Source organism: Bos grunniens, chromosome 15 (genome assembly GCF_055505025.1).
Source record: "Bos grunniens cultivar Pamir isolate PY7600 chromosome 15, Bosgru_T2T1.0, whole genome shotgun sequence".
NCBI classification, from domain to species: domain Eukaryota; kingdom Metazoa; phylum Chordata; class Mammalia; order Artiodactyla; family Bovidae; genus Bos; species Bos grunniens.
Genome location: NC_141179.1, coordinates 65,317,443 through 65,344,626, shown reverse-complemented (window position 1 = coordinate 65,344,626; position 27,184 = coordinate 65,317,443). Strand labels below are relative to the sequence as shown.

Genomic DNA, 27,184 nt, shown 5'->3' with positions numbered 1-27,184 from the left:
GTTTGTTTGTAGGATTTACTTATTTATTAACATTTACGGTGTTCATTGGAAGGACTGATGCTGAAGCTGAAACTCCAATACTTTGGCCACCTCATGTGAAGAGTTGACTCATTGGAAAAAACTCTGATGCTGGGAGGGACTGGGAGCAGGAGGAGAAGGGGACGACAGAGGATGAGATGGCTGAATGGCATCACCGACTCGATGGACATGAGTTTGGGTGAACTCCGGGAGTTGGTGATGGACAGGGAGGCCTGGGGTGCTGCGATTCATGGGGTCACAAGAGTCGGACACGACTGAGTGATTGAACTGAACTGAACTGAATAAATTTTAAAGAATAGTTTTAGATTTAGAGAAAAGTTGCAGGAATATTGCAGTAAGTCCCCAGTGCCTCAAACCCAGTTTTCCCTCTTATCATCTTATGTTTGTCACATGTACATTTGTCGCAACAAATAGCTCAGTTTGATACAGTGTTATTAACTGAAGGCCATACTTCGTTAGGATTTCCTGGGTTTTCACCTGTTGTCCTTTGTCTGTCCCAGGACCCTGTTACTACATTTAGTCACCCTATCATCTTAGAGTCCTCTCTGCTGCGATAGTTTGGCATCTAAGCCTTTCCTTGCTGCTGCTGTTAGGTGTTTTTTAGAAGGTCCCTCAGTTTGGGTTTGACTGAGGTTTTTCTCATAATTAGGTTGGGATTGTGGGTTCTTGCGGGGGAAGACCACAGAAGTAAAGTGCCCTTCTCATCACACCGTGCCCAGGGTACGTGCTGTCAACATGACTTACCACTGATGAGACTCACCTTGCCCCCTGGGACGTTTGTCAGGTTTTCTGCTGTGATGTAGTGGAAGGTTTGTCTGTTTTCCCCTCAATTATCCATTCAATCATTTGTTCAATTATTGTTAATCGTATGATACATGGATATTTAGTTTACACTTTGAATTGTAATCCTCGATTGCTGAAATTGTTCCATCCCGGGTCATTGAGAGCTCTTTTCTTTGGCCCCTGCATCCCTTTGACATGCCCCATCATTCTGGCTTTTGTTTTTTTTTTTTTAGCACTGTCTTACTTTCTGGCATTACAAGATGCTTCAATTTCATCTTGTGTATTTCCTGCCCCATTCCTAGAATCTGCCATTTCTCCAGGGAGCTCTGGGTCCTTTCGGTGGTATTGGCAACCAGAATCTGGGTATGGGATGTACTGGTTGCTACTGGGGAAATAACAGCCAAATTTGTACAATAGTTTTGTGATGAGAATAACAGGGAAGAGGTGGTCACTAACTAGCCTTCTGCCAAATCAGCAGCTTGAGGTAGACACTGCTGCTGCTGCTGCTGCTACTAAGTCACTTCAGTCGTGTCCAACTCTGTGTGATCCCAGAGATGGCAGCCCACCAGTCTCCCCCGTCTCTGGGATTCTCCAGCAAGAACACTGGAGTGGGTTGCCATTTCCTTCTCCAATGCATGAAAGTGAAGTCGCTAGCCAGTCCCATTTTACTGATGAAAGACTAAAGACTTGCCCAGCATCCCAGGGAAATGGGAAGGCTGTGTGTGTGTGTGTACTCTCGGGCATGCATGTGCACTCTCACACAGGTATGTAGCTGTCCATCCCATGAACTCTCCAGGGGCAACCAGAGGCTCTGCTTTGTGAACTGAATATTGGGAAGTTTTACAAGAAAGTGGACACAGGTAGAAGAGCAAATGTCAGGCAAAGTAGTAGAACCTGAAGCAGGTGGCAATTACTGCGTAGACACTTAAAGACTTTTTCAAAGACATTTAATGTCAAGAAAATAGTGTGTAGTAAGTAAAATGAAGCAACATTGTATGTTTAAAAAATATATCAGTACCTCTAAGTGATGGGATTATGGGTGATTTTTATTTTCTACGTTAGGCCTGACTGTATTTTCTATATTTTTCTGCAGTCAACATGCATTGATTAAATTACTCTTATCATTATAATGTGAATCCAGTGAGTGAGTTTCATTCTTAGGGTCATCTAATCTCCCGTGACTGATTTTTTGTTGGCTATGTTTTGTCTTATTTTTTAGGTGTTTCTTTCATGTCTTTTGTAATGGCTCTCAAGGAATTCCATTCTGGCATGGAGTCACTGTCAAAGAATAAATAATTTTTCAAAAGATTATCACATAATGAGATGCTGCTTCATGCACCCTAGTAACCAAACAGACAGTAACGAGTACTGGCCAGGACGTATGGAAATCGAAACCCTCATGTACTGTTTGTTGGCAGAAATGTAGTGATGCAGGCAGTGTGATAAAATATTCTGGTAGTTCCTCAAAAAGTCAAACGTAAAATTACCATATGACTCAGCAATTCCACTCCTAGGTGTAGACGTACGAGAAATGAAAATACGTGTGCTCACAAAACTAGTAAGTACATGCTCACAATAGCATTATCTGTAATAGCTGAACAGTGGAAAGAATCCAAATGTCCATCAACTGTTGCAAAGGTAAAGTGTGGTCTAGCCATATACTGCAAGATCATTGAGCCACAAAAGGAAGTAAAGCACTGATACAGCACCACGTGGATGACCCTTGAAAATACTGTGCCACCTATGTAAAAGAAGCCAGGCACAAAAGGCTACATGTTGTATGATACCATTAACATAACCTGCCTAGGGTAGGCAAATTTCTAGAGACAAAGTAGATTACTAGTTGCCAGGGCTGGGCAGGGGTGGGGAAGACAGGGAATGGGGGCGTCTTTGGGAGGCTATTAAAAATGTTCTGGAATTAAATAGTCGTTACGGTTTTACAATTCTGTGAATATACTAAAAGCCACTGAGTTGTACATATTCAAAGGGTAGATTTAATGATATGTGACGTCTTCAGTTTTGATTTATCAGTGCTGGGCCCAGACTCCCTACAGTGGAGCAGTGTAGAGCGTGGATCCTGTTGCTTCCTGGCTTGGAAGTGGGATCCTGGGCGAGTTGCTTAACCTCCTGCAGTGTCGGTTTTCTTTTTTTTATTTATTTGTGGTTGTGGTGGATCTTCGTTGCTGTGCAGCCTTTCTCGTAAAGGCTGCGAGCTGGGGCACTTTTCATTGTGGTGCACAAGCTCCTCACCGCGGTGGCTTCTCTTGTTGCAGAGCACAGGTTCTAGGTGCCTGGGCTTCAGTGGTTGCAGCATGTGGGCTTAGCTGCCCCACAGCCTGTGTAATCTTCCTAGACCAGAAAGTGTGACCCCCGCCTCGGCAGGCAGATTCTCAACCACTGGATCACCAGGGAAGTCCCAGTGTCAGTTTTCTTAGAGTAAATGGGGCCCGTTCCATTACCAAGGGGCCTTGGGCATTTTGTGTGGACCCCATACTCCCCTTCCATATCCTCTTCTAGTCTGCCACTGTTAATGACTCCCTAAGGAGATGGGGTCGTCATTCATGTAAGGGGACCTTGGGTTTTGCTTCCCATTTCCCCAGGAAAGCCCCTGCATTAAAACTACCTCTTTCAAGAGACAGGGCTTCTAGGTAGGGGCCAGAGGGATGGCTTATCCTACCAAGCCGTTTCCGGTGTGTGTTTGAAGAAATAAAAGTCATCTACGCGTAGGTGACTTCTTCTGAAACGTCACAGGGCTTCTGAGCTCAAGGCACTCATATAGCTCATGTTTATTTTTCAGTCACACTTTCTTCCCTCCCTTTCTCCCTCTTCCCTCCTTTTCTCTCTCTTTCTAAGGGAAGGGAGTAGGAGAACCAGGAGCTGAGGGTGGGCTCTGTAGTCTGCACACACAGCGTGGAGTCAGAGTGCTGTTAGCGCTGTGATGTCACTATGACCACTCAGAGCCTCCGAACTCGCACCTCCGTGCTCCCCTCCAGCTTGTCTGTGGACCAGGACCAGGACCGGGAGTGGGAAGGTGGAGGGCAGATTGACTTGCCCTCTCTCTTTCCATCCTGCTTGAGTGCCTGGGCCTGCAGTCAGCGCCCGACCCTCTGACATCTGTCCCCAAGACAGCCATCTCCTAACAGACCAGGCAAAGGGAGGAGGCGCAGTCAAGAGAAAGCTATTCTGAAGCCAAAGCTATTCTGTGGTTTGCTTTACTAGTGAGAGGGTCCAATGTTTTCACTAAGGCTTAAAGTTAAAATAAATTCGTATTCTCTGAACATGGGTTTTTCCTACTTATGAAGCATCGATCATGTTCTTGGAACTGCAGAGATGACAGAGGGAGGGAAGTAGTAAGGCGAAAAGCATAGCCTCTGCCCTTCATAAGCTTCTGGTAAAAGGGTTGTCGATATCACAGTAGCTCCTGTGGGAGCCTGAGAACCCTGGGAGAGGGCCAAGGGCAATGGTGGTAAAAGACCACATCCTCACATGATGGGGACGATGGCACAGACAAGGACACTGTCCTTGTATCATGTGCCCAGCACTGTGCGTTCCTGGGGTCTCAACTGACTGTCACGGGTGCTCTCTGAGAGCAGGTGTTATCCCCATTCTACAGATGGGGAAACTGAGGCTCTGACAAAGTGTCACATGTCCAAGGCCACAGGGTGAGTAAGTGATAGAGCCAGATTTGAGGCTGGGTCTGCCCAACCCATAAGCTTGTACTCGTGACCACTGTGCCATGGTCTGCAACAGCTCTGGGAAGAAGGTGTTGAGCAGTCACTGGGTAGAAAGAGGAAGGACAGGAACGGGGGTTGCCGCCAGTGCAGAGACTGCAATCATGAGTATTTCAGAATCTGGAAAGAGGGGAGTGGACCATCCTCTGCTCTTCTGAACCAGTTGGGATAGACGCATATAACCTATTCCAGGGGTGTGCTTGAGTCCTGGGCTCCCAGATCTCAGTGGGCTAGAATCACACCAGGTGAGGACCTGTGGTGGAGGGAGGGGCCCCAGCATGGAAAGGGGAGTCAGTTTACTGGTGTGGACACAAGACAAGGGGCAGAAGCTGCAACAAGACAGGTGGGATTAAATGAGAACTTTCTAGCAGCTGGGGCTGCACACGAGCTCCTGATCACCAGAACTGAGTCCTCAGGCAGCTACTCAGGGTGTCGTGTGGGAATGTCAAACATCAGGGACTGATGAGACAGTGCCATCTGTCTGGGGTGTGGTGAATATTGATACCATAGTGGCAGCGTATTAAATAAAGACGAGTCACGGGGATGTGAAAATGAGAGGCTGGATGGTTTCTGTAGTCCTTTGCAGCCTTGGCTGTTAATAAATACATGTCAGGCTCTTCTGAGTTTGGAAGGAAGAGATGCCATGTGTGTTATAGTAAAGCCCAGGGACAGAAAAGTGATCTCTTGAAATTTTAGTCTAGGCAGTTAAGATTTTGATGCTTTCTCACCTTGACCATCTGGCACGGAGCCTGGGGGTGGACAGTAAGGTCTCTAAGGTGACATTGCTTTCACCTCAGAGTCATCTGCGGCATGCTGACTGGTCAGTGACTCGAATAATGAGGTTGATGCTGGGAAGCAGGAGTCCACTTTTCTCTGCCCTCCATTCACTGCAGCCTTCCGCCTGCAGGGCACAACCCCTCACAGGGGCATGAGCTGCAAAGCAGAGCTGCCGGAGCTAGAACAGGAGCCCACTGGAGCCACCCAGGCAGGAGAAACACCCCCACAGAAAGACAAGGTTAATCTGCGTAAGGTGTGAGTGGGAATGTGGGGAGCTATGTTGTTGGCAACCGCCTCTGCCTGTAAGAATGGTTATAGGGGTTTGGACGCAGACTTGGGGTGCTGCAAAGAAAGCGAGAAAAAGCTGAGAGCTGCAGAGGGTGTCAGAGAGGCAGTTCTTTCCCTGCTGTTAGTTATGTTGCTCAAATCCAAGTGCGATCCAGCCCAGCTGGCCGGGAAGGCCGTGCTTGGCCTGCCTCTTCTCTGGCCGGTGGCTGACACAGCCTTAGTGGAGGAGGGGGTACTGCCCGATCAGGCTGATTCACTGTATCCACCAGGTCCAGGCCATCATGGTGGGCGGATCACTCGCCAGCCTTGTAAACTAACGCTCTGCTTGTCTATGTGACATTTATAGCCCCGTGGGGAGCTGGCTTTTTAATGAGCCTAATTTGAGACTCTAAGTAGGAGTTTGTAAAACAAACAGGGAGGGACTCCGGCCAAAGCCTGAAGAAGTACACAGGGTCACGTCCAGCTCTGCAGACGGGCCACGGCTCTAGGCACCCAGGGCCGCGGACAAACGCACTCCCCAAGGACAGGCCTCTCTTCCCAGGCAGCATGCCGCAGAAACCCCTGGGGGCTTAGCAAGACCTTCCCATTTGGCTTCTGCGTGGAAGGCACAGGGGGTTCCAGCTTTCCTGGCGGGAGGAAAGGAGCGGGCCTGTGGTGCACATCCAGAGCTGGATGTCAGTAGACCAGATGGCCTGGTTGCTCCCTGACTGAATGATAGACCCATAGTTAGCCCTCCAAGGCCTCTGGGAGCCAGAGTCTGCAACCCACAGACACCTGTGAGGAAATGCCACCTCTTCCTGCTGCTTTAGTTCAGTTTTTGTGAACACCCGGTCCTCAAATTCAGAATGAGATGATGCCAACGTCTATCATGAGGCCGTTAGAGTCACCTCTCTCTGGCAGGTTCCACGTGGATATTCGAGGCTCAGTTCTAGGGCTGGGACCACAAGCAGGGGTCCTGTCAGTGCTCAAGCGCTGGGGTTTGATGTGACCAGGAGGCCACTGCCCACGGTGAAGTCATATCGTGGGACTCTCCTGACTTACCTAAAATAACAGCACTTGGTACTGTGAGCCTTTAGAATGGAGTGTGCTGTAGCCATTGAGAGGGATAACGTGAAATCATATTTGGGGCCTTGGAAAGATGTCTGTGAAATATTAAGTGGAAAAGGGTGATTAAAGTATTAATTTCTTAAAAGTATGCAAGCATGCAGAAAAATATGCACACACACTCCAAAGCAAAGTGCAAAAAGATATTAAACTATAATGTCAATGGTGATTATTTCAGGGTGGTAAAATTACTATTTTTATTCTCTTCTTTTTGCCTTTCAGCATTTTTTTAAATGGAAATAAGCTGTGGGGATTCTGCCGTGGTAGGACTCCATGCTCTCATGCCCGAGGGCACGGGTTCAATCCCTGGTTGGGAAACTAAGATCCCACAAGCCATGTAGCATGGCCAAAAGAAAAGAAAAAAGTCTGTGAGTGGCGTTCTGCTGATAGATGGTCTGCCAGGAAGATTCCCCGGTGAAGGGAGATTCCAGCCCTTATGCTGAACAAAATGAGAGCTGGAGTTGCTGCAGTCATGTCAGGCTCATGGGGAACTAGACCACATGGGCCAGAATACTCTGTTCTTAGCAGAGTTCCTGTCTGGCATGTGCACGGTCAGTGCCACAGAGAGGAGGCGGTGAGCTCACATTTTCAATCTCTATAGAGATGCAGGGGCCCTGCATCAGACTCATGATATGATTTCATTTGAACAAACGGTTCCATGGTTTAAAAAAATTTTTTTTGCAAACTAATGATTTGCAGAAACCATCTGTACTAGAAAAGTTACTTCATCTGCAAGTCAGAGAAAACTACTATGGTGATCTGAATTGTGACCCTCCAAAATTCACTGGAGCTTCCCAGGTGCTAGTGGTAAAGAAGTGGTAAAGAAGCCGCCTGCCAGGGCAAGAGACGTAAGAGACACAGGTTCAATCCCTGGGGCGGGAAGATCCCCTAGAGGAGGGCTTGGCAACCCACTCCAGTGTTCTTGCCTGCAGAATCCCATGGACAGAGGAGGCCTGGTGGGCTACAGTCCATGGGGTCGCAAAGAGCTGGACATGACAGTAGCGACTTAGCACACACTCATGCACACAAAATTCATAGGTTGAAGTTCTACCCCCCAGCACATCAGAATGTGACTCTGTTTAAGGTAATTAAGGTAAAAATGAAGTCCTGTGAGTGGGCCCGAATCCAGTCCGACTGGTGTTCTTATAAAGGGTGATCAGGGCACAGACACGCAGGGAAGACCACATGAAGACCCAGGGTGAAGACAGCCCAGGAGAGAGGCATCAGAGGAAGAAAGCAGCCCTCCCCACACCTCGATCTCAGACGTCTACCCTCCAGAACTGTGAGAAAACAAGCTTCTGTTGTTCACGCCACCTGCTCTGTGGTATTTTTCTCCTGTAACAAGTTCAGAGATTGGCAGTTGCTGGTGGTAGCTAGCTTGCTCAGCGAGATGGTCAGAGACCCAGGCTCTTTCTACTTTCTGCTCTGCCATCCTCAGCACGTAGGCTCTGGTCTTGTCCCTTCCTGTAGCTCCACGCCCTGCATGGTGGCCTGCCTCCCGGAGGCATAACGGCTGCTGCTGTCCTTCAGACAGCGTGTCACATTTAAGACCAGGAAAAACACGAAGGTCCTGCAAGCTGGACAGCCTTTTAGATAGGGAAAAGCAGCACTCTCCAGAACCCCCGATGTCCTGAGTTTGTGTCTCATTGTCCAAAATCATGTTGCACAGCTGTAAAGGAGTCTGGGAAGGGGGCCCCCCAGGCTTGTACTGCAAGTCATCCTGGGTAGTATCAGGGTTCTCTTAGCCAGGGAGAAGGACAACATTGGATAGGTCACTGAGAACATCAGGCAATTTCAAATATCCGGATAATAAGCTGAAAGTTTTCATGCATCTTGAAGATGGGAAGATCATGGGCTCCTGGGAGAGAGCCAGTGAGGTTTGGGTGTCCCTGTCCTGAGAATGAGCTTTCTGTGGGGACATCCATCCCTGCACCTCCTCCCCACCTTCAGCCCACCCCGTGTTGTGTGATGTTGCCCAGCCACGAGATGACCAGGGACTGTTTGCAACTCATAAAGTCTGTTCAGTGCCTTTAGTGTTCTTGGAGTAAGCAGGGGCTTTGTGAAGCATCCTGTTATTTTTCTTCCCTTGCTGATGATGACGGCACGTAGCAAAAGCCCTCTCTTCAAATTCCTTATAAGCTTCTAGTACCTACTGCAGAGCCCTCTCCTCTACCATTTCTTACGGTGCCTTTTGCTATCTGTCTACATGTTTTTCCTCTCCTCTAGTGTCAGGGACCTGGGTCTTACCTCTGTATTTCTAGCACTAAGCTCAGTGTAATTAATAGACATGTGATGAAGGTTTGAGTGGGTGAATGAGTGATGGGAAAAGCACAGTGCTAACATTCCCTGAGCCTACTTAGATACTTGTTCCTTATTTGAAGTCATCAGTCCACCTTGGGACAGAAGGTCCCATGGCCTTAGAGTATGTGTTCTCAGTCTGTGGGTTTTAGCTACCTGCAAGCTGCCCTTCCTGGGGCGGGAGGGCAGGGTGGTTCATGGGCATGCCCATTTGTGCCATATATGAGCTGATGAGGGAGTGACTTCCACTCTGGGCTCTGGTGTCCCCAACCCACTTGGCATGGGGATGTCTTTTGTTGGCCCAGATTTTAAAGCATGTGTTGAATTCTCTCATTCTTTGTGAATTACCTTTTGGAGCCATAACAACTGAGACTGAAATTTGCCAACTGGTTTAATTTCATCCGGAAACATCACCAATTTTAAAAGTAGTCCAACATGTTTTTCACTTCTCTGGTCTTAAAAATGATTCCTTAATGAATTTTAGTTCCAAAATTTTATCTCCATCTTTGATGTTTAAGTGCTTAGTGCAAAAGCTTAAAAGGAATGAGCAGCTTTGTTGAAATAAGAGTCAAAGCAGTAGCCCAGGTGGATTTTTATACTGTGAATTCCCTGACAAAGAAGATGTCTTCAGCCTTCAGTGGGGTTCTCTAATCTAACTCCTTCCCACCCCTTTCCACACTGCTGCCCGATTTATCTGTCTCAGTGTGTGTATGACCCTATCATTCACTTGGTGAAACCCCTTCAATGAGTCCTCCTTGCTCTCAGGACAGAGTCCCAGCCCCTTAGATTCCTGGTCACTGGAGGTGACCAGTGTCCACCTCCCTGGTTCCTCCCCAGGAGGCCTGTTACACACGCCCATCCCTTCGAGTTACCCTCTGCATCCCTCTGAGGGGCTCTGGATTAGTAGTGAGGTGGACAAGCGCAGACCTGGGGCCTGATCCCACCTGACACCTGTTTTTTTGTATAGCCTGCAAGCCAGTAATTAGTTTTATATTTTTAAATGTTTGAAAAAGTATTAAAAGACTAGTTTGTGACACATGAAGGTGATATAAAATTCCACATCTGTGCCCATGTGGAGACTTCCCTGGTGTCCAGTGGCTAAGACTCCACACTCCCAAATGCAGGGAGCCCAGGTTGATCCTTGATGAGGAAAGTAGACCCCACATGCCACAACTAAGAGTTTGAATGCTGCAACTAAGACCTAGAGCAGCCAAGTAGTGTTTTTTTTAATTACTTTAAAAATAGGGAAGATTATCTTTTAAAAATCTGTGCCCATGTGTATGCGCATTACACTGGCAGAGTTGAGCAGTTGTAGCCAAGACCCGCACAGCCAAAAGTATTTACTCTCTGACCCTTTGCAGGAAAAGTTCACTGATCCCAGCTTCATATTGGCTCCAAGGGTGGGTGGAGGGAGGACAGTGATCTCCCTTAGCCACCTCCCAGGCTGCCCCAAATAAACACATAGTCTAAGTATGAATAACGTGCTGACTCTACAAATACAGCTTCATGGCAAGTCCCAGGGGACCCCTCCCCAGCCTATCACTGCCCCAGATCCTCCCTATACAGGCCCTTCGCCTGCTTGAAAGCCCCATCCAACTGACGTCCACTCACCAGCTATGTCTCTTCCTTCAGGAAGCCTTCCTTGACTACTCGGCCTACATAGTCCACTTAGATTCCCTCCTCTGGCTCTTTGGTCCAACTCCATGTAGCCCTTTTCCCATATTATTGACTTGGCTGGTTTACTGTCTGCCCTTCTTCACTAGACTGCAAACATCAAGAGGTCGAGACAATGTCCTGTTTACTTTTCAATCCCCAGAACTTAGCCTCTTCTGGCAGATTATTAGGTCATCAGTAAACAGAAGAAGGGAGTGAATGAATGCAGAGTAAATGATCCATCTGTGGTGAGTAAAGCATAACTCTCTATCAGCACAGGCCTTTAGGTAAATAATGGGATAGGTTGGCCTTGGGTCCCTTACTTCCTGCAAATAGTGATATTACTTTTATATGGAATCTGATGACTTTATCCCAAAGCCATTGGCCCTGGAAATCAGTGAAGTCTTTTATAAGAATATCCCATTTATTACATGTTTGCTATGTTTCAGGCATTTTGCTAAATTCTTACATAACTTCTAATTCTCAAATAATCCTGTGAACTAGGAGCTATTATTAGGCCTATATCAGTTCAGTTCAGTCGCTCAGTCGTGTCCGATTCTTTGCAACCCCATGGACTACAGCACATGAGGCTTCCCTGTCCATCACTAACTCCCAGAGCTTGCTCAAGTTCATGTCCATCAAGTTGGTGATGCCATCCAGCCATCTCATCCTCTGTTGTCCCCTTCTCCTGTCTTCAATCTGTCTCCACATCAGGGTCTTTTTCAATGAGTCAGTTCTTCACATCAGGTGGCCAAAGTATTGGAGTTTCAGCTTCAGCATCAGCCCTCCCAATGAATATTCAGGTTTGATTTCCTTTAAGATTGACTGGTTGGATCTCCTTGCAATCTAAAGGGACTTTCAAGAGTCTTCTCCAGCACCACAGTTCAAAAGCATCAATTCTTCAGTGCTCAGCTTTCTTTATGGTCCAACTCTCACATCTATACATGACTACTGGGAAAACCATAGCTTTGACTAGATGGACCTATATACAGATGAACAAATTGAGGCTCAGAGAAGTTAAGTAACTAGTCCAAAGTTACACAGTTAATAAGATTCATAGCTGAGTTTTAAACCTTCTTCCCTCTGATTCATGTTCGTAAATCACCTGAAAGATCTAAACCAAAGCAGGTTATATTTTTAGAGGGGCTCTAGCACAGTACATTTCTGACTAATGTGCTCATATTCTATTAATAAATATCTTGGCCATCTGCCCTGGACTTTATGATGCTTGCCTCTTTTTTCTTAATCCCCAAGGAATGACTTGTGCTCAGGCTGATTTATCCCTCTCCTTCCTTTGGGCTGACACGTGGAGACGTCTTCCACCCGCCTCTTTTACCTGCTGGCAGCACTGCTCTCGCTGGGATGTAGCTCAGGGATCACTCCCAGGAGGAGCTTTGCCTTCCCTCCCATCCGTGCGCCCACCTTTGCCCCCACCCCAGCAATGGCAGTGGCAAGCCCCCCTTTTCACGCTTGGTGATTCCTGTGACATTAAGATTTCCCCCAGCTCTCCCCCCAGCTCTGGGACCTCTCAGTCCTGGCACTTTGCAGCTTCTACTGGCGGCTGAGGCCACTGTGTGGGTAGGTGCGTCATGATCACACAGGTTCAGTGTGTACACGGCTGGGCCGAGTGTTAGCAGGATGCCACAGGAGATGGCTCCTCCGTCACCACCATCTGGCCAGGTAAAGGAGCTGGCCTTTAGCGAGGCTGATTCTTGGAATGAAACTTGCAGCAACTTCTGAGTTTCTTTTCCTTATTTTTTTTATTAACATTTATGTAAAACAATTAGGTTTTTTTCTATTTGCTTTTTGTGCCTCCATGAGCTCACAACAGTTGTAATAATGGTTTTATGTTTATTAAAATACGTATGTTCATTTTTTAATCAGTAGAAAAAAAAGTATGATGACTAATGGAGGGAAAAAAACCACCTCAAATTCTCCCGTGCAGGAATAACTTTTACATTAAATGACCTTTGTTCTGGGCTCTTTATAAGTAATTAGATCATAGTTTTGTTTTTTTCCAAAACATTCATTTGTTTTCTTATATGAAAACTTAATTTCCGTTAACTTTCTGCCATATTTGAAATTATAGATATTCCTGTACTCAGAAGAAATGATCTGTCATTCTCTTCTCCTTCTAAGTATATCTCCCCCGTCTCGTCCCCTATTTCTCTTATAACAGTCACTTTTTACAACACCAATAAATCAAATTTGTATAAAGTTTAGAAAGTGTAGTAGTTCAAAACCTTCTTATACCCCTAGCATAGAGAGAACCGCTCTCGCCGTGGTGATGTGTGCATGAGCTGGGGGAAGGGTTGATATTTCAGGGTGATGACTGTGTGTGTTTGCATGTTAAATGTGCTGTTGCCTTTATACAAATGTGGATGGATGTTGTCCTTGGCTCACAGGAACTGGCGTGCTCAGTCACCATGGGTCAAGGACGGCATTTGACAAAGGACCATGGTCACGTGGTGGGTTTTCCTTTTTTTTAAGAGGTGGCAGTTGCAAGATTCAGGCTTCCTGGGTCACTCAAGTTCTTGATGCTTTACATCAATACTTTGGAGATAGGCCACCCAGAATCTCTTAAAAAGTACTCTAAACACCGCAGGGATCTTATTCCACAGGAAAAAGCTCAGTGGTCCACGTGTGAGTTCTGCACTCCATACTGCCCCATGTTGTGACTGGTGCTGAGTTTTCCAGAGTTCACCTTTAGGTTTAATTTCCTGAAATTGATCTGCTTGGTTACTCTGGCTTTACTCTCTTGCAAAGGAGGGAAATGGCAATGAACAGGCTGCATTTTGTTACATCTTTACTTCAAAACAATTAAGCAGCCAGTCATGATCTTAACTCCTTCTTTTAGGGGTGTATTCATACTCTGGGTCTGGGATGGAACTGATATGAACTTTAATTAAACAAATCACCAAAATGCCTGTGAGGTGGCATTCCTAGTGGAGATTTCATGTTCACCCCCCACTGCTTTGTTGGTCTGTTTTTTTTTTTTTCCTCTGGGGGCCCCTCTCTCCATCTAAATCTTCACCCTGCTTGGAGCCGCCTGGGAATTGGGTGAGCCAGTCCTGAGTTCAGAGGTGCTGCTGCCAACTGGAGGGAAGAGAGGCAGCCCAGGGCCAGCTCCCCAAGCTGGAGCCCCACCAGCAGGCCCAAGACTGTCAAGGATTCCAAAGAGAGATGAATTCCAGCCCAGTATTCACTGTGAGGTTTGCTTTTTTTACCATTTCTTTTTTTTAACCATCTTTTTAAAGAGAATTTGGTTCTGGCAACAAGCATGTTGCACTTCATCAGCCTTTGATCTTGCCCTGGGTCCTCTGGCCCCTGGCTCCCTGGGCAGTCATAAACCGTTATTATTTTCACGGTTTAATGGCAAGCTCCCAGCCCTCTGGGCCTCTCTTAACCAGAAGACCACCTTCAGCCCTGGTGGCGTTCTGATAACTTAGAGTGGAGTGTTAACCAGAGCATGGCTATGTTTGCTTTTAATTTCCTGACCTTGAGGAAGAAGGGGAAAGGGCAGTCCTAATGGGACTGGTAAGCAGTGAAGAAATCTCCTATCCCTGAGCTTGTGGACAGAGCCCCATGGGAGAGGCAGTGTGGACTCGAAGGATGGGCAGGCTGAGTCTGAATCCCACTTCCGCCACTAACTTGGTGACCTTCGCCAAGTGACCAGTGCCATCCAAACCACAGTGTCCCTCACTGGTAAAAAGGGGCGAGTAACAGTACTGGCCGACAGTGATGAGACCACTCCCAGGGTCTTCACAGGGGCTCAAATGCTGCTTCATCTGACTGGTAGTGCTGCCCGTGTGGGGTCAGCCATCTCCATTACTAACTCGTGGGTCAAACCTGCTTCCCAAACTCAACGGGGACCCCACTCTTCTCTCTTCCCGTCTCCCCACCTTTGCTCCTCTCTTGAACTCTTGGGCCTCACAGGATGGTGCTCTCATCTTTAGGTGGGTGCTGGCTGAGAATGACACGAGAATTTGATTTCTCTTGAGGAACCATTTTTACAGGGAAGACTGATAGTTCATCAAGTCAGCAGATTTCATTCCAGTTCTAGGTTTTCCTCCTTATTTCCTTCATCTTTCCCCTGTTTCAATACTCCTCCCCCAATCTCTTTGAACTTGGACTATCAGGAGAGACACCATTCAGTGAAGTGGGTTTTTTTTTTTTAATCAACTGTCCTTATATTCCATTTGGGTCTCTCTGGAAAATATTCCGGCTTTAACTCTTCAGCACTTTGTTCAGTGTGACTAATATACAAAAACTGGGCATTAAATGTACTATATATAAAACTCCAGATCGGAGAATGGAAACACTTTTTTAAAAAAATTAAAATGGCTGGATTATGTGAGCTATTTGGAAACTGTTCAGTGGGGCAATATAATTTTTATTTTCAGAAGCTTATGGATTGAACCCCACCCAAGCTTCCAGCTCCTAAGAAAACTGGCAAAAAGATGCCCTGCCAAGTTTCCTCTCAAGGGCAGTAAAAGAGCAATCCTCTGCATCCTGGGTTTCATTTTAAAGAAGCAGGAGACAGACAGTGGCCTTTGCTGTCTTCACAAATGAGCTTCCCTGAGGCGGCTAGCGAGTCAGGGGAAAGTGTGTAGGAGCCGGGGACAGGAGAGGGTGCTAGGCACACGGGCTTGCACAGGTCTCTGGCTCCACCACAGTCACAGCTCCCTGGAAACAACATTTGCAAGTCTGCACAGAGCTCTGGGAATGGAATGTCAAGTTGAGGGGACAGTTAAGTTACAGTCTTGATGACCTTTTTAAAATTTTCCCACTTTTAATTTTATTATTTATTTTTAATTGATTGCATTACAATATTGGTTTGATATCTGTCATACATCAACATGGATTAGCCATTGGTGTCCCTCCTGAACCCACCTCCCACCCTTTCCCACCCCTCTAGGTTGTTACAGAGCCAATTTCTATTGGCTATTTATTGTATATGTGTTAGTATATACTTCCGTGCTACTGTCTCCATTCGTCTCACCCTCTCCTTCCTCCCACCCACCCTTGTCCAGAAGTCGGTTCCTCTATGTGTGCGTCTCCATTGCTGCCCTGCGAATAGGTTCACCTTGATGGCCTGTTGATGACTGGTCGTAAAAACTGAACTGTAAATCTATCTAGTTTTCACAAAAGAAGCTTATCTTTACATTACAATTTTGTGTGTATATGTATGTATGGGGAGAGAGTGTTGTTATAACTGGGGGAGAATGAAATCATAGGAAATAATACTATCAGGGCCTATTTGTTGCCACTGTTGACAATTCAGAAGTTAAATAGTGAAATGAAAGTAGGGGAAAAGGTTTTGAAGTGTATACTTTAGTGCTGCATCAGACTTAAGAGGCCATCCAACTGACCACCTTATCTTACAGAGAAGAGAATGAAATCCCCATTGATTTGGTGTTTGGGCTGAGTCCTGCTTCTGAAAATCCTTAGCACTGAAGGTCTGGTCTGTCAACCCAGTGTGCAGTCCACTGGCTTCTGCCTTGTTGCTTCCTTGCTTGGAGGAACCAGCACCTCTGCAATCTGAAACCCAGCTTGAATTCCTGGTTGACTACCAGAAAGAAGGCAGGACTCGTCTTCTAGGTCCTGAATTTCCCATCTGACTCTATGGCGCCCTCTCTGGGGACTGGTGGAGAATCACCTGGGAAGGAACCTGAGACTGAAGCAGAGCCAAGTGACCAAACCCAGAAAACAGCTTGAGAAACCAGGATCAGGTGTGCGTAGGCTTCTTAACTCTGCTGATTTCTTGAGAATGCTGGGAATTTCCCCCTTTACTGGCAGAATTATTTTCATGCCTAAGTATCACAGAGAGAAGAATATTATCTATTCTTATCTGTGGAAAGGTCTTTGAACCTATTCAGGAGCTGGGGAGTCATTGAAGAGTTTAAAGCCAGAGAAAAGAAGAGTGTGTATCCAGAGTAACGCTAGTTACTTGGGCTTTCCAGGTGGCGCTAGTGGTAAAGACCCCACCTGCCAGTGCAGGAGATGTAGGAGACGCAGGGGGTTCTATCCCTGGGTCGGGAAGATCCCCTGGAGTGGATATGGCCATCCACTCCAGTATTCTTGCCTGGAGAATCCCATGGACAAGGCAGCCTGGGGGGCTACAGTCCGTGGGGACATGACCGAAGCGACTTAGCACCCACGGCCAGAGTAAGGGATGTCAGGGTGAGATGGAGGTGGGAGACAGGAGGGGCCGCTTGCAGGATCCAGAGGGAAGCCCGAACCAGCAGTGACAGAGTTTTGAGATAGGAAGGTGTGAGAGCAGCAGGACTTGGCGGTTGGTTGGATGTGTGGGGGAGGAGGGAGAGAGTTGATAAGAATGACTCATAGGTCTGTCCTTGGGCAACTGGGTGGATGCGGTGCTGTGCTCAGAGAAGGGACTGGCGGCTTTGGGGAATGAGATAATGAGTTCTGAGATTCAAGGGTTGGGCAACCTGCTTGAGAAAAATGGAGTGACGGAAGATTGTGATTGTGTGTGTAGATTGAGAAACCTAGAGGCTTCGCATAGAGCCAAAGCAGATGGGGTGGAACCTTGTTTCAACAGAAATGCTGATTTTGGAGATGAGAGAGGCAGCGGATGCTTGGATCTTGTCTACTTCTTCCCTGCTTCTCACGAAGTAGTTCATTTCACGGCAATGATCTGAGCCATGCATGTGGGTTTTCTCTGTAACTTTTACAGTGTTCAATAGGGATTGATTTGGGTGTCCTTATTAACTAGTAAAGGAATAAAGGTTTCACTCGGACTTGCTTTCTTTTCCATCATGACTGAAATAAACAGTTTTTTCTAAGGATTTTAGTAAAGGGAAGGGGGATGCTTTGCCTTTCTTTTGTTTTTTGTTTTTGTTTTTTTGGAAAGCCCTTTTTCCAAAATAACCTTGCCCCAGGCCCATGTCATAAAGCTGGGAATTTCTGTGGGCAAAGAAGTCACAGTGTTGAGAGAACTTAAGGCAAACGTTTTCCATCTCCAGTGAGAACGGCTGAAGAACAGGCTTGTGTGGGAGAGAGAAGAATTTCACATTGACCAAAAAAAAACCTTTCTTAGGGGACAGACTCAGCAGATTCAGAAGGCAAGCTGTGGAACTGCGTTCTGGAAAAATCAAGGGGAATGAGAGATGGCCTTCTGTCTGTAGAGCTTCATGTGAGGCCTCCGGGGATCCTTGGCAGGTGGTGCCTGGAGACACATTAAAAAAAGAAAGTTGTATTTCTGGATCTTTATATTTCCTCCTCTCAGACTCCAGGCCCAAACAGAACAGAACCCCTTTTCTTGCACACATCCTCATTCTCTAACTAAAGGACAAGGTGGTCAAAGTTAGGACATCATTTTTATTTCGACATCTTGAGACTCAAGAGATTGACATCTAGCCCCAGTTCAGTTCCTGACCCTCAATAACCTTGGGAAGATCACTTAACTTTGGGGGCGGGGGCCTTGGTTTTCTCATCTATAAGATGGGTGCAGACATTACCTCATGAAGCCTTGGGAATTGAATGTGATCTTGCATACACAGTTACCACAATCCTGGCACATAGCGAGCCTGCTATAAAAGTCAGCAGTGGCTATTACTGATAATGACCGCCCTACCTCCCTTGAAAGGAGAATAAATTACGTACTCGGTGTTAGAAGTCTCTTAAAAGCAAAAGGTACTATGCAAAAGCTGTGATGCCATCAGTTACTATTATTAATAAGAGGCTCGTAATTACCTTTGCCACAGTATTAAGTGAAAGCCCCTTTGGGTGGGTGATGACTGGGAAAGTGGGAACAATTATTAATGGAGTTGTCAGCTCTTGTTACTAGATCCACTGACATAATATTTCTCTCTGGGAATCCTTTGACAAATCAGCTGACCTTCCTATTCCCTTGCCCTAAGCACTGTAAATTTGATCCACATGTCCCCGGCATTGTTTCTGTGGATTAATAATGAAGAGAAGGGGGAGAGTGAGGCCTGCATTAGGACCTCTCGTTGCATAGAGACTCTCCCAAATGTTTGGGCTGTCCGTGGGGTTGAGCTTTTTTAGTTGAGGGGGTGGGTGGGTGGGGGTTGTCTTTTGTTTTACTTGTTTTAATGCCCAGAGCCAGCCCTTCCTAATGTGTTTGGGTCCTCAGCTGTCAGGGAGAGGTTCCCCTTTGGGGACCCACTCATACCCTCGTCCTCCCACTGGAAACAGAGCTTTGATGCCCTGCTTTGCCAGGTCAGTCACCACTGCCATCCTGGAAGGGTCGAAGGGAGACTCAGGGCGCAGGTCTCAGGCACACAGCAGGGCAGAGAGGGAGCGCAGAGGAGGCCTGGAGGCGGGGTTGGGGGAAGGGCAGGCTAGTGGGGCAGGGCTGCACGGCAGCTGAACCTTGAGACTGGTCAAAGTCCGCTGCCAGGATCTGGCAGGAGGAAGACTTCCCTGTGTGTGAGGCCCAGCACAGGGACTTCTGGAGTGAACCGAGCAGGAAAACAGCCCTGAATCAGGACAGCCATAGGTGAGCTTGGTGGTGTGAATCTGGGCTCACAGAGGGGTGAAATGCATATATTCTAGGGCCAGTCAGACCTGGATTCAAATCCCAGCTCTGCCACTTAGTACAGCAAGTTATTAAAACTCTCTGCACAGTATCTAAAATGGAGACAGAGGTGCCTACCTTGTTGAAAGAATAATACATGAAGTCTGCGTTCCCAACACATAGGAAAAATACCTGTAATAGCAACTGAAGAGCCTTTAACTCTGAACCTCACAGCAGTCCAAGCGTTGACATTCACCAACTCAAGTCATTCTGCACTGCCACACTGTAAGCTCAGTAGCCTTTGTTATCTGTAGTTACGTGAGGAATCTGAGGCACAGAGAAGTGAAGTAACTTGCCCAGGATCACACAGCTGGTTCAGTGACAGAGCCAGAATCATGAACCCAAAGGCTCCAGCTCCAAGGCCCTGTCTTAAGCTCTTTGCTGCGGGACCCATGGCTGTTGTCATCCTTGTGACAATTTCTGTGGGCAGGATAGGGAATCCTAGCCCAGATTTGGCCACATCCCAGGGGCTCTCCCATTATCTCAAGGAATTTTAAGAGATTTTTCCCAAAGTGACTGATTAAATTCCTGTGGGTATTTTGCTTTTTCAAAAAAAAAAAAGTTCAAGGGGGTTGGACAAAGATGCCTTGATCAAAGAAATAGTGGTTATCAAAAACTGGGAATCTCTGTGGCTACATGCCTCAACAACCAATACCTCAGTTTTAAGCCAGTCTGATTTTGCTTCTCTGGTGTTTTCAAAGAAGCCACACAGTGAGTTGAAGAAATTTACACGCTGTCACCCTCTGGGATTGATTCTGACAGCTCGGCTCCTCTGTTGTTGAAGTGCTAATGAAAAACACTAATTGGCCTTGGCCAGTGGCTGGAGTGGGGGAAGCCAGCATCCTTTTTTCTGGTTTCTCTTAGTCCTGTTCTTGGCTTGGAGAAGGAGAAGGGGGTGGTGTGTGGGCAGCATGAGGAAGTGAGAGGACTCCGGGGGTGATGCTGGCCTTTGGGTGGGCGGGGTGGACCTTTGTATCTGATTCCCCATTCCCTGAGCAATGTGAGGACAACGCCGGGTCTCTTTGTCACCCTGGAATCCTGAAGACCGCACAATGCCTGGGAAGCACTCTGAATATTCAGTGAGTGAAGAGGGGAAGGGATGAGTGAATGCTTGTGTGGCCCACGGGTGTCTGGAGGCCAGTTCCTTATGCAGCTTCAAGAAGGGGTGATCTCCACCGCTTTAAACCGCATGTGCAGGTGGACCACCCCGCCTTCTGGCTCCCGCAGCACCGGCCACAGTTAAACGTCAGCTGTCCTAAGTGGAACCTTGCAATTGGCCCACTCCACCAGATGGGAAACAGGGCTGTGGATTTCCAGCTTTGCTTCCTTCCTCAGGCGACTTGTTGATAAAAGACATTTTCACATACTGAGATATAAGGAAGTCATTCTGGCTTATACATGAGTTAATTTGATTTTTTTGTTGCTGTTTGTTTGTTTATTTGGCAGCTCTGGGTTTTCATTTTGGCATGTGGGATCTTTAGTTGTTGCAGCATGCAGGATCCAGTTTCCCGACCAGAGGTCGAACCTAGGCCTCCTGCATTGGAAGCTTGGTGTCTTAGCCACTGGGCCACCAGGAAAGTCCCTAACTTGAATTTTATGCTAACCAAAATAACCTGTGGCCTATCAAACATACACTGTACATCTGCTTTAATTGCTGAAGAAAAGGGCACATTGACCGGAAGCAAATAATGTCTACGTTAAAAATAAAGTTTAAGGACTTCCCTGGCAGTCCAGTGGTTCAGAGTTCACTTCCAGTGCGGGGGTGGGGGCTCGATCCCTGGTTGTGGAACTAAGATCCCACATGCTAAAACACTGAAACATAAAACGGAAGCAGTGTTGTAACAAATTCAATGAAGACTTTAAAACTGGTCCACAGCCAAAAAAATCTTTTTAAAAAAATGGAAAAATAAAGATGAAATGCCCCTCTTCCTGGGATGCTGCTACTGGCTCTCCCTGGATGATGAAGACTCCCTTCCCAGGTGCAAAGGCCTTAATGACTCTGTGTACATGCCGGTCTGTTCTTTTCTTTTTCTTTTCACACTTTGAAGAGATGTAACACTGACTTGTTTAATATTCTTTATTCTGACAAGGTACAAAACTGTGCTGAAGACTCTGCTTCTCTGAAGCAGTTTCTCAGAGTAATCTGGGCAGCACACTTCTAGGGTAGTCCTCCATTTGGCTCAAATAAAACTATTTTATTCTTATCATCGATTGTTTATTGATTATACTCACTGACATCCACCTTGTCTCCCCACAGGTGTCCTCTCCCTCCCCGCATACTTCAGCCCCTACAACGGGGGGTCCCTGGGCCACGACGAGAGAGCCGACGCCTACGCGCAGCTGGAGCTCCGGACCCTGGAGCAGTCCCTCCTGGCCACCTGTGTGGGGAGCATCTCTGAGCTGAGTGAGTGGAGCCCCCACAGCCCGCTGGCCCCGAGGGAGAGGTGGGGAAGAGCCCGCCTTCTGGGTCCTGGCTTCCTCCTCCTCTGCCCGTGTCCTGCCTTCTCCGAAAACTGTCCATCCTTTAAGGCCAGAGGTTGCAAACCAGTGGCCCACACTCATGCGTGGATTGACCAGGAGGTGCCTTTAATCACATCCAAACCCAGATCTCTGGTTTCTCTAGAGAAATCAGACCATCTGACACAACTGTGCCCCAGCCCTGAATGCTGGTGATCAGGGGAGCCGAGCGGTAGCTAAGGGGACAGCAGGCGTTCCCTTCATTGTCACATACCTCGGTATCTCATAGCTGACCTGTCTCACGCATTTATTTTACCTGCCTGGCCCCAAAGACTCTGAATTTATAGCCAGTGTTAGAAAGAACGCATGTCCTGAAGCCTCAACATAAAAAAAAGAAGAAAAAAGCAGAACTTCTCTGGCTGGCAGAAGGCGGGTGTGGTCTGCGGACTCAGCCCTGCTGCGCCCTGGGCATCCCCCAGGACCTCGGGGCTCTCTGAAACACACTGGGAAACCCATGGGTCTAGGTCATTACCGCTTGACAGCTGCTTCAAAAAAGTGTGTTAGGAGGCCAGAGATCCCCGTGCCCCCAGTCTCTCCCTCTCGTTATCCCGATTATTTGAGCAATCAAACTGCACTCTCAGCCTCCTCAGTTCTCCCTTCCTGTGTCATAAGCCCACCCAGCAGAGGGTGGGCACACCCTCCTGGGGTCGTAGCACACAGCGTGGAAACAGATGGAGTTTCACTCTGCTCCTGCCTTTTCCGCTTGTGATTTCTCTGAGGTTTCTGGCCCCTGAATAGTGAATGGCAAGCCTTTCTGCTTCTTTAGGACACAGCTTCCTCCTTCCTGCCCCCAGCCTTCCTTCCCTCCCAGGACAGGAAGTAAAGGTGCCTGGTTCAAGGTCACAGAGCAGATTGGTAAAAGGGCTGGTTCAGAAAGCGGGACTTCAGGCTCTTTGTCTCCTAGGGGCATTCCAGCATGGCCACCTGGGTCCCCTGCCCCTTGGGACCCCTGCAGGAAGTGGGCTTGGGTGTGTGGGCTGTCTTTGGAGCTACGCAGAGTCTGTGTGATGAACTCTCCTGGCCCGAGGACAATGGGGAACATATGTAGGCTTCAGTCCACTGGAGAGCACTTGGGTTTTGTTTCACATTCGGAACATTGTGAGCACTTAGTGTATGCAAGGCACTGTATAAAGCACCTTAGTCACGTGATCTCATTTCCTCTGCAGAACAGCTCAGCAGTCCTGGTGAGGGAACTGAGGCTTCAAGAGGAAAAGTCATTGCCCCCAAGTCAGACTGCTGATTGGAAGAATCCAAGTGAGGGCTTGACTCCTGCTGTGTCTAGCTTTAGCAAAGCTCTGAATTACTTAGGGCTATGGTTTGCTATAGCCCATAGGGTCGCAAAGAGTCGACTCAAGTGACTTAGCACACACTCACGCATGGGCTTCCTAGACGTGGCTAACGGCCCAGCCACCAGCATCTCAAGGCAGCTGAGGTCAAGATTGGAATCTGATCTTGACTTTTATCATAGAGCCCTTTGTTGTGGTAGTCTCCATGCCCGTTACAAACCACAGTCAGACACAAGGGGGGCATTCAGAAACTACTCTCAGGGGACAGGCTTGTCATCTTTCTGTCCTTGTCACTCAGCCCAGGGACCAAGTCCTGTTGTTTCTACCTTCTAAAACTATCCCGATTTTTGGTTTTCTCCTTTCAACACCTTCACTTCCAACAACTCAGCCCAAACCAGGGCTATTTAAAACCCAAATTGGATTATGTCACTCTGCTGCTCAGTATCCCCTCCATTCTCCCCATGGCTTTCCAACACACTCATGAAATCCGGGACTGGAGATGTCATCCATCTGGCTTCATCACCTACTATTCTTCTCTTGCTGACCGCCCTGCAAACCACCCTGGTCTCCTGGCCAAGATCCTCCCCCGCCAGGGCCTTTGCACTAGTCGTTCCTCTGCCCGTGACCGTTTCCCCCAGGTGCCCAATCATGGCACGTTCTCCAAATTTCTGCCAAATAACACTTACTAGACAGGCCTTGCCCACAAACCCTGCAGAGACTCCAGGTCCCACCCTCACTCCTCTGTGCCCCATCTTACGGCTTTGGTTTATTCCAAGCACTAATGGACACTTGGCAGGTGAGTAGTTGGTCATCTCGCCCATGTGATTAGAAAGTCACCATCACAAGAGTGCAGACCTTCTCTGTTGTACCCCTGGAGTACGTATCTCTAGTGTTGAGGACAGTATCTGAGCCATGTGTGTGTAGAAATGAATTCGCTGCGTGCTGAGTCACTCCAGTTGTGTCCAACTCTTGGTGACCCTATGAACTGTAAACCACCAGGCTTCTCTGTCCATGGGATTCTCCAGGCAAGAATACTGGAGTGGGTTACCATGCCCTCCTGCAGGGGATCTTCCCAACCCAGAGATCGAACCTGTCTGTCCTGCATTGGCAGGCAGCTTCTTTACCACTGGTGCCACCTGGGAAGCCCAATGAATCGTCTGTCACCCAGTTTTTGCCTCCTAAAGCCCACCTAGGATTGGTCCTTATCCTGGCTCAGCCATTCCTCAGGCCAAAGGTAAGAAGGATGCCCAGAGCATCTTTCACCAACGACCCAACTGGCTGTGTCATGTTGCACAACTCCCAAGCTCTCTCACTCTGAAACCAGTGTTTTTGCTAATCATCATGAAAGAGGAAGAAGCTGAAGGTGGAGGCAGATATTGCAGTTTTTCCCTCCGAGACTAAAGAACTTAATGAGGCTAGTGATACTTGGCACTGAGTACCTCGTCCCTGAGAGTTTAGCCCGGGTTTAACATGCATCCTCTCGCTGCACCTTGCCAGGACCAGCCTGCCAGGTAGGTCAGGAAGTCTCACTCTTGTATCTGCTGCACAGGGAGCTCCAGCCACTTGTCTTTTCCTCTGTCCCTCTCTACTTATGAGAATGTAAATGGGAGGGAATAAGAAAGAAATGAAACACTTTTTTAAAGGGAACCAGGTGGTGTGGGCCTCATTTTGGAGACAGTGTTAAATCCCAGGTTATCCCTGCTCTTTTTTTTTTTTTTTTTTTTTATTGCACCAGATCTTAGTTGCAGCATGTGGGATCTTTAGGTGCAGTTTGCAGACCCTTAATTGTGGTATGTGGGATCTAGTTCCTTGACCAGGGATTGAACCAGGCCCCCTGCATTGGGAGTGCAAAGTGTTAGGCACTGGGCCACCAGGGAAGTCTCTCCCCTGCTCTTTTTATCCAATGGCTCCAGATGGGCGTTAGACAGCCCAGAGGGAACCCATAGCACCTCTGATCAAGGCTCTCATGACTAGCAAGCAGAAAGGGTGTTTCTCCCTGCTCCTGGGTGTTCCTGGGCTTTAGACTGAAGTCTCATCAAGCTTAGGGTCAATTGATTCTCTAGTACAAAGACATGTCAGAAGCAGCTCTGAGAGCCCAGTTGTGCCAAACCAATAGCACAGCCCCGTTGGGCCACAGCTTCTCAAACTCACTGTGGTGATGGGCCAGGAGTGGTATATCCTCAGCTCTGTTGGGCTTCCCAAGTGGCGCTAGTGGTAAAGAACCTGCCTGCCAATGCAGGAGATGCAAGAGATGTGGGTTCGATCCCTGGGTTGGGAAGATCCCCTGGAGGAGGGTATGACATCCCACTCCAGTATTCTTCCTAGAGAATCCCATGGACAGAGGAGCCTGGCAGGCTACAGTCCATGGGGTCTCCAGAGTTGGAGATAACTAAAGCAACTTAGCATAGCTCTATTGCAAACTGAAACTTTTATAAAATAAAAAGGAATGTCTAGAAACACAAAATAAAGTGCAGGTCAGATGCAAGTCATCTTATTTTATTATTAGATTAAATAGGCATAAAAATCACTCTGTCAGGCTGCTCTGGAAATTTTTTCAAGCTCACTTTCAGTTTCTGAATTGAACTTCTGAACCAGTAACCACCAGTTTCACAGACCTGTTCCAGTCTGCAGACCGCCCTTCGAGTAAGCAGTGTTGCAATGCTCGAGAGCATGTGTTGGGTACACAGGGACCACAGTTCAAATCCTGACTGGTCCCCTCGCTGCTTGTGCCCCTGGACACATGTAACTTGTGTAAGCCTGTGTCCTCATCTATGAAATGGAAATGCCTCACTGATGGGGTGGTTGACTAGAGATTTTGTCCTATCTTTTCATGTCTGTCACGAAGCCTAGAAAATAGAAAGTGGCAGGGAGGACAGTCTCTCAGGGAGACCATCCAGAGCACGCGGCTGTCTTTGCCTGTTACACGGCGCTGCAGCGCAGCCTAAGTCTTTAGATGCCTGATCAGAGTTGTCTGCAGGCATCTGTTTTTTTGGTCTTTGAGAGAGACTGGCCACCTGCAGCTTGGCTTGGAGCGAAGTATCCAGGGTCTCCATCTCTAGTTCCCATGCCTTCATGGTTTTCTGAACTTTCAGGAAGCCTCTCTCTTCCTGGCTTCCCTTTTAGGGAATTCTTAGGAGACACCTCTGTCCCTTCCTTGACTTTCTTGCCTGCATTCTGGCTGGAAACGTGCTGCCACAGGGTCTACACCAGAAAGCGCAATAATCTTAAATGTAAAGAATGGTAACGACTTCTACCTTATCAAACTTTGAAATGATATTTCACCAAGGTTTCTTTGATGCTATCAGGGACTCTGAATTCTCCTCATGGTGCTGTGGTCGTGCCAACGGTTATGACATTCAGACCTGGAGATACGGGAGCCGGGTTTCAACTTATTGCAGCCAACGTAGCTCTGCAACTAGCTTCTGGGAGGCGGCTTGGCCTGGGGTTATTGGGACCAGTTTCTACCACCCAGGACCTGAGGGCAGAGCTGGGATTTGACATTGCAGGGCTGGACTCCTCCTGTCCTGGGAAAGGTGGAGAAGCACTTGACTGCAGGCAGAGGTCCTAGGAGAAAGAGCATGACAAGGTGGCCTGTAGTCTAGAAGGATAACAACAACAAAGGACAGGAATAATAATGGTGATGTATTTAACTTTACCAAGCCCTTTGTGCCAAGCATGATGTTAAGTCCTTCACGTTGGTTATTTATTTGAATTCTCAGAACTTGTGGTTAGAAGCAATTATTTTACAGATAAGGAAACTGAGGCTTTGATAAGTAACTTACAGAAGGCACACAGTTTGAAACCCAGGCAGGTCTGACTCTGGAATCTACGCTTTTAATCCACTTACCTGATGATTCTCAAATCTGACTGGACATTAGATTCAGCAAGGGAAGTTTTACAAACTATAGACACCTGGGTTCTGCCCCAGGCCAATTAAGTCAGTTTTGGGGATGGAACCAGGCAGGTATCAGGGACTCGGTGCTCTCAGCCCTCTTGGCCCTGGGATCTGGCAGGAGGCACCCAAGCTACAGCTGTGGGCTGAGCAGGGTCCGCTGTATAGAGAGGAGTGAGGACCCAGGGGTGAGGGGACATGGAGGGCTCTTTCCCTGCGTGGAGGGCTCTAGTTCCAGGACTGTCACTGTCCC

At 47.6% G+C, this 27,184-nt stretch overlaps 1 protein-coding gene across 3 annotated transcripts in view; it reads left to right on the top strand.

The window, feature by feature from the left end:
- The window catches only part of ABTB2 (ankyrin repeat and BTB domain containing 2), a 187,029-nt gene that overhangs the window by 114,977 nt on the left and 44,868 nt on the right, over nt 1-27,184 (top strand). For all 3 annotated transcript variants that reach the window (XM_086341123.1, XM_086341125.1, XM_086341124.1), the window contains exon 2: nt 21,494-21,640. In XM_086341123.1, the coding sequence (XP_086197249.1) occupies nt 21,494-21,640 (147 nt within the window). The remainder of the gene's footprint in view (nt 1-21,493; nt 21,641-27,184) is intronic.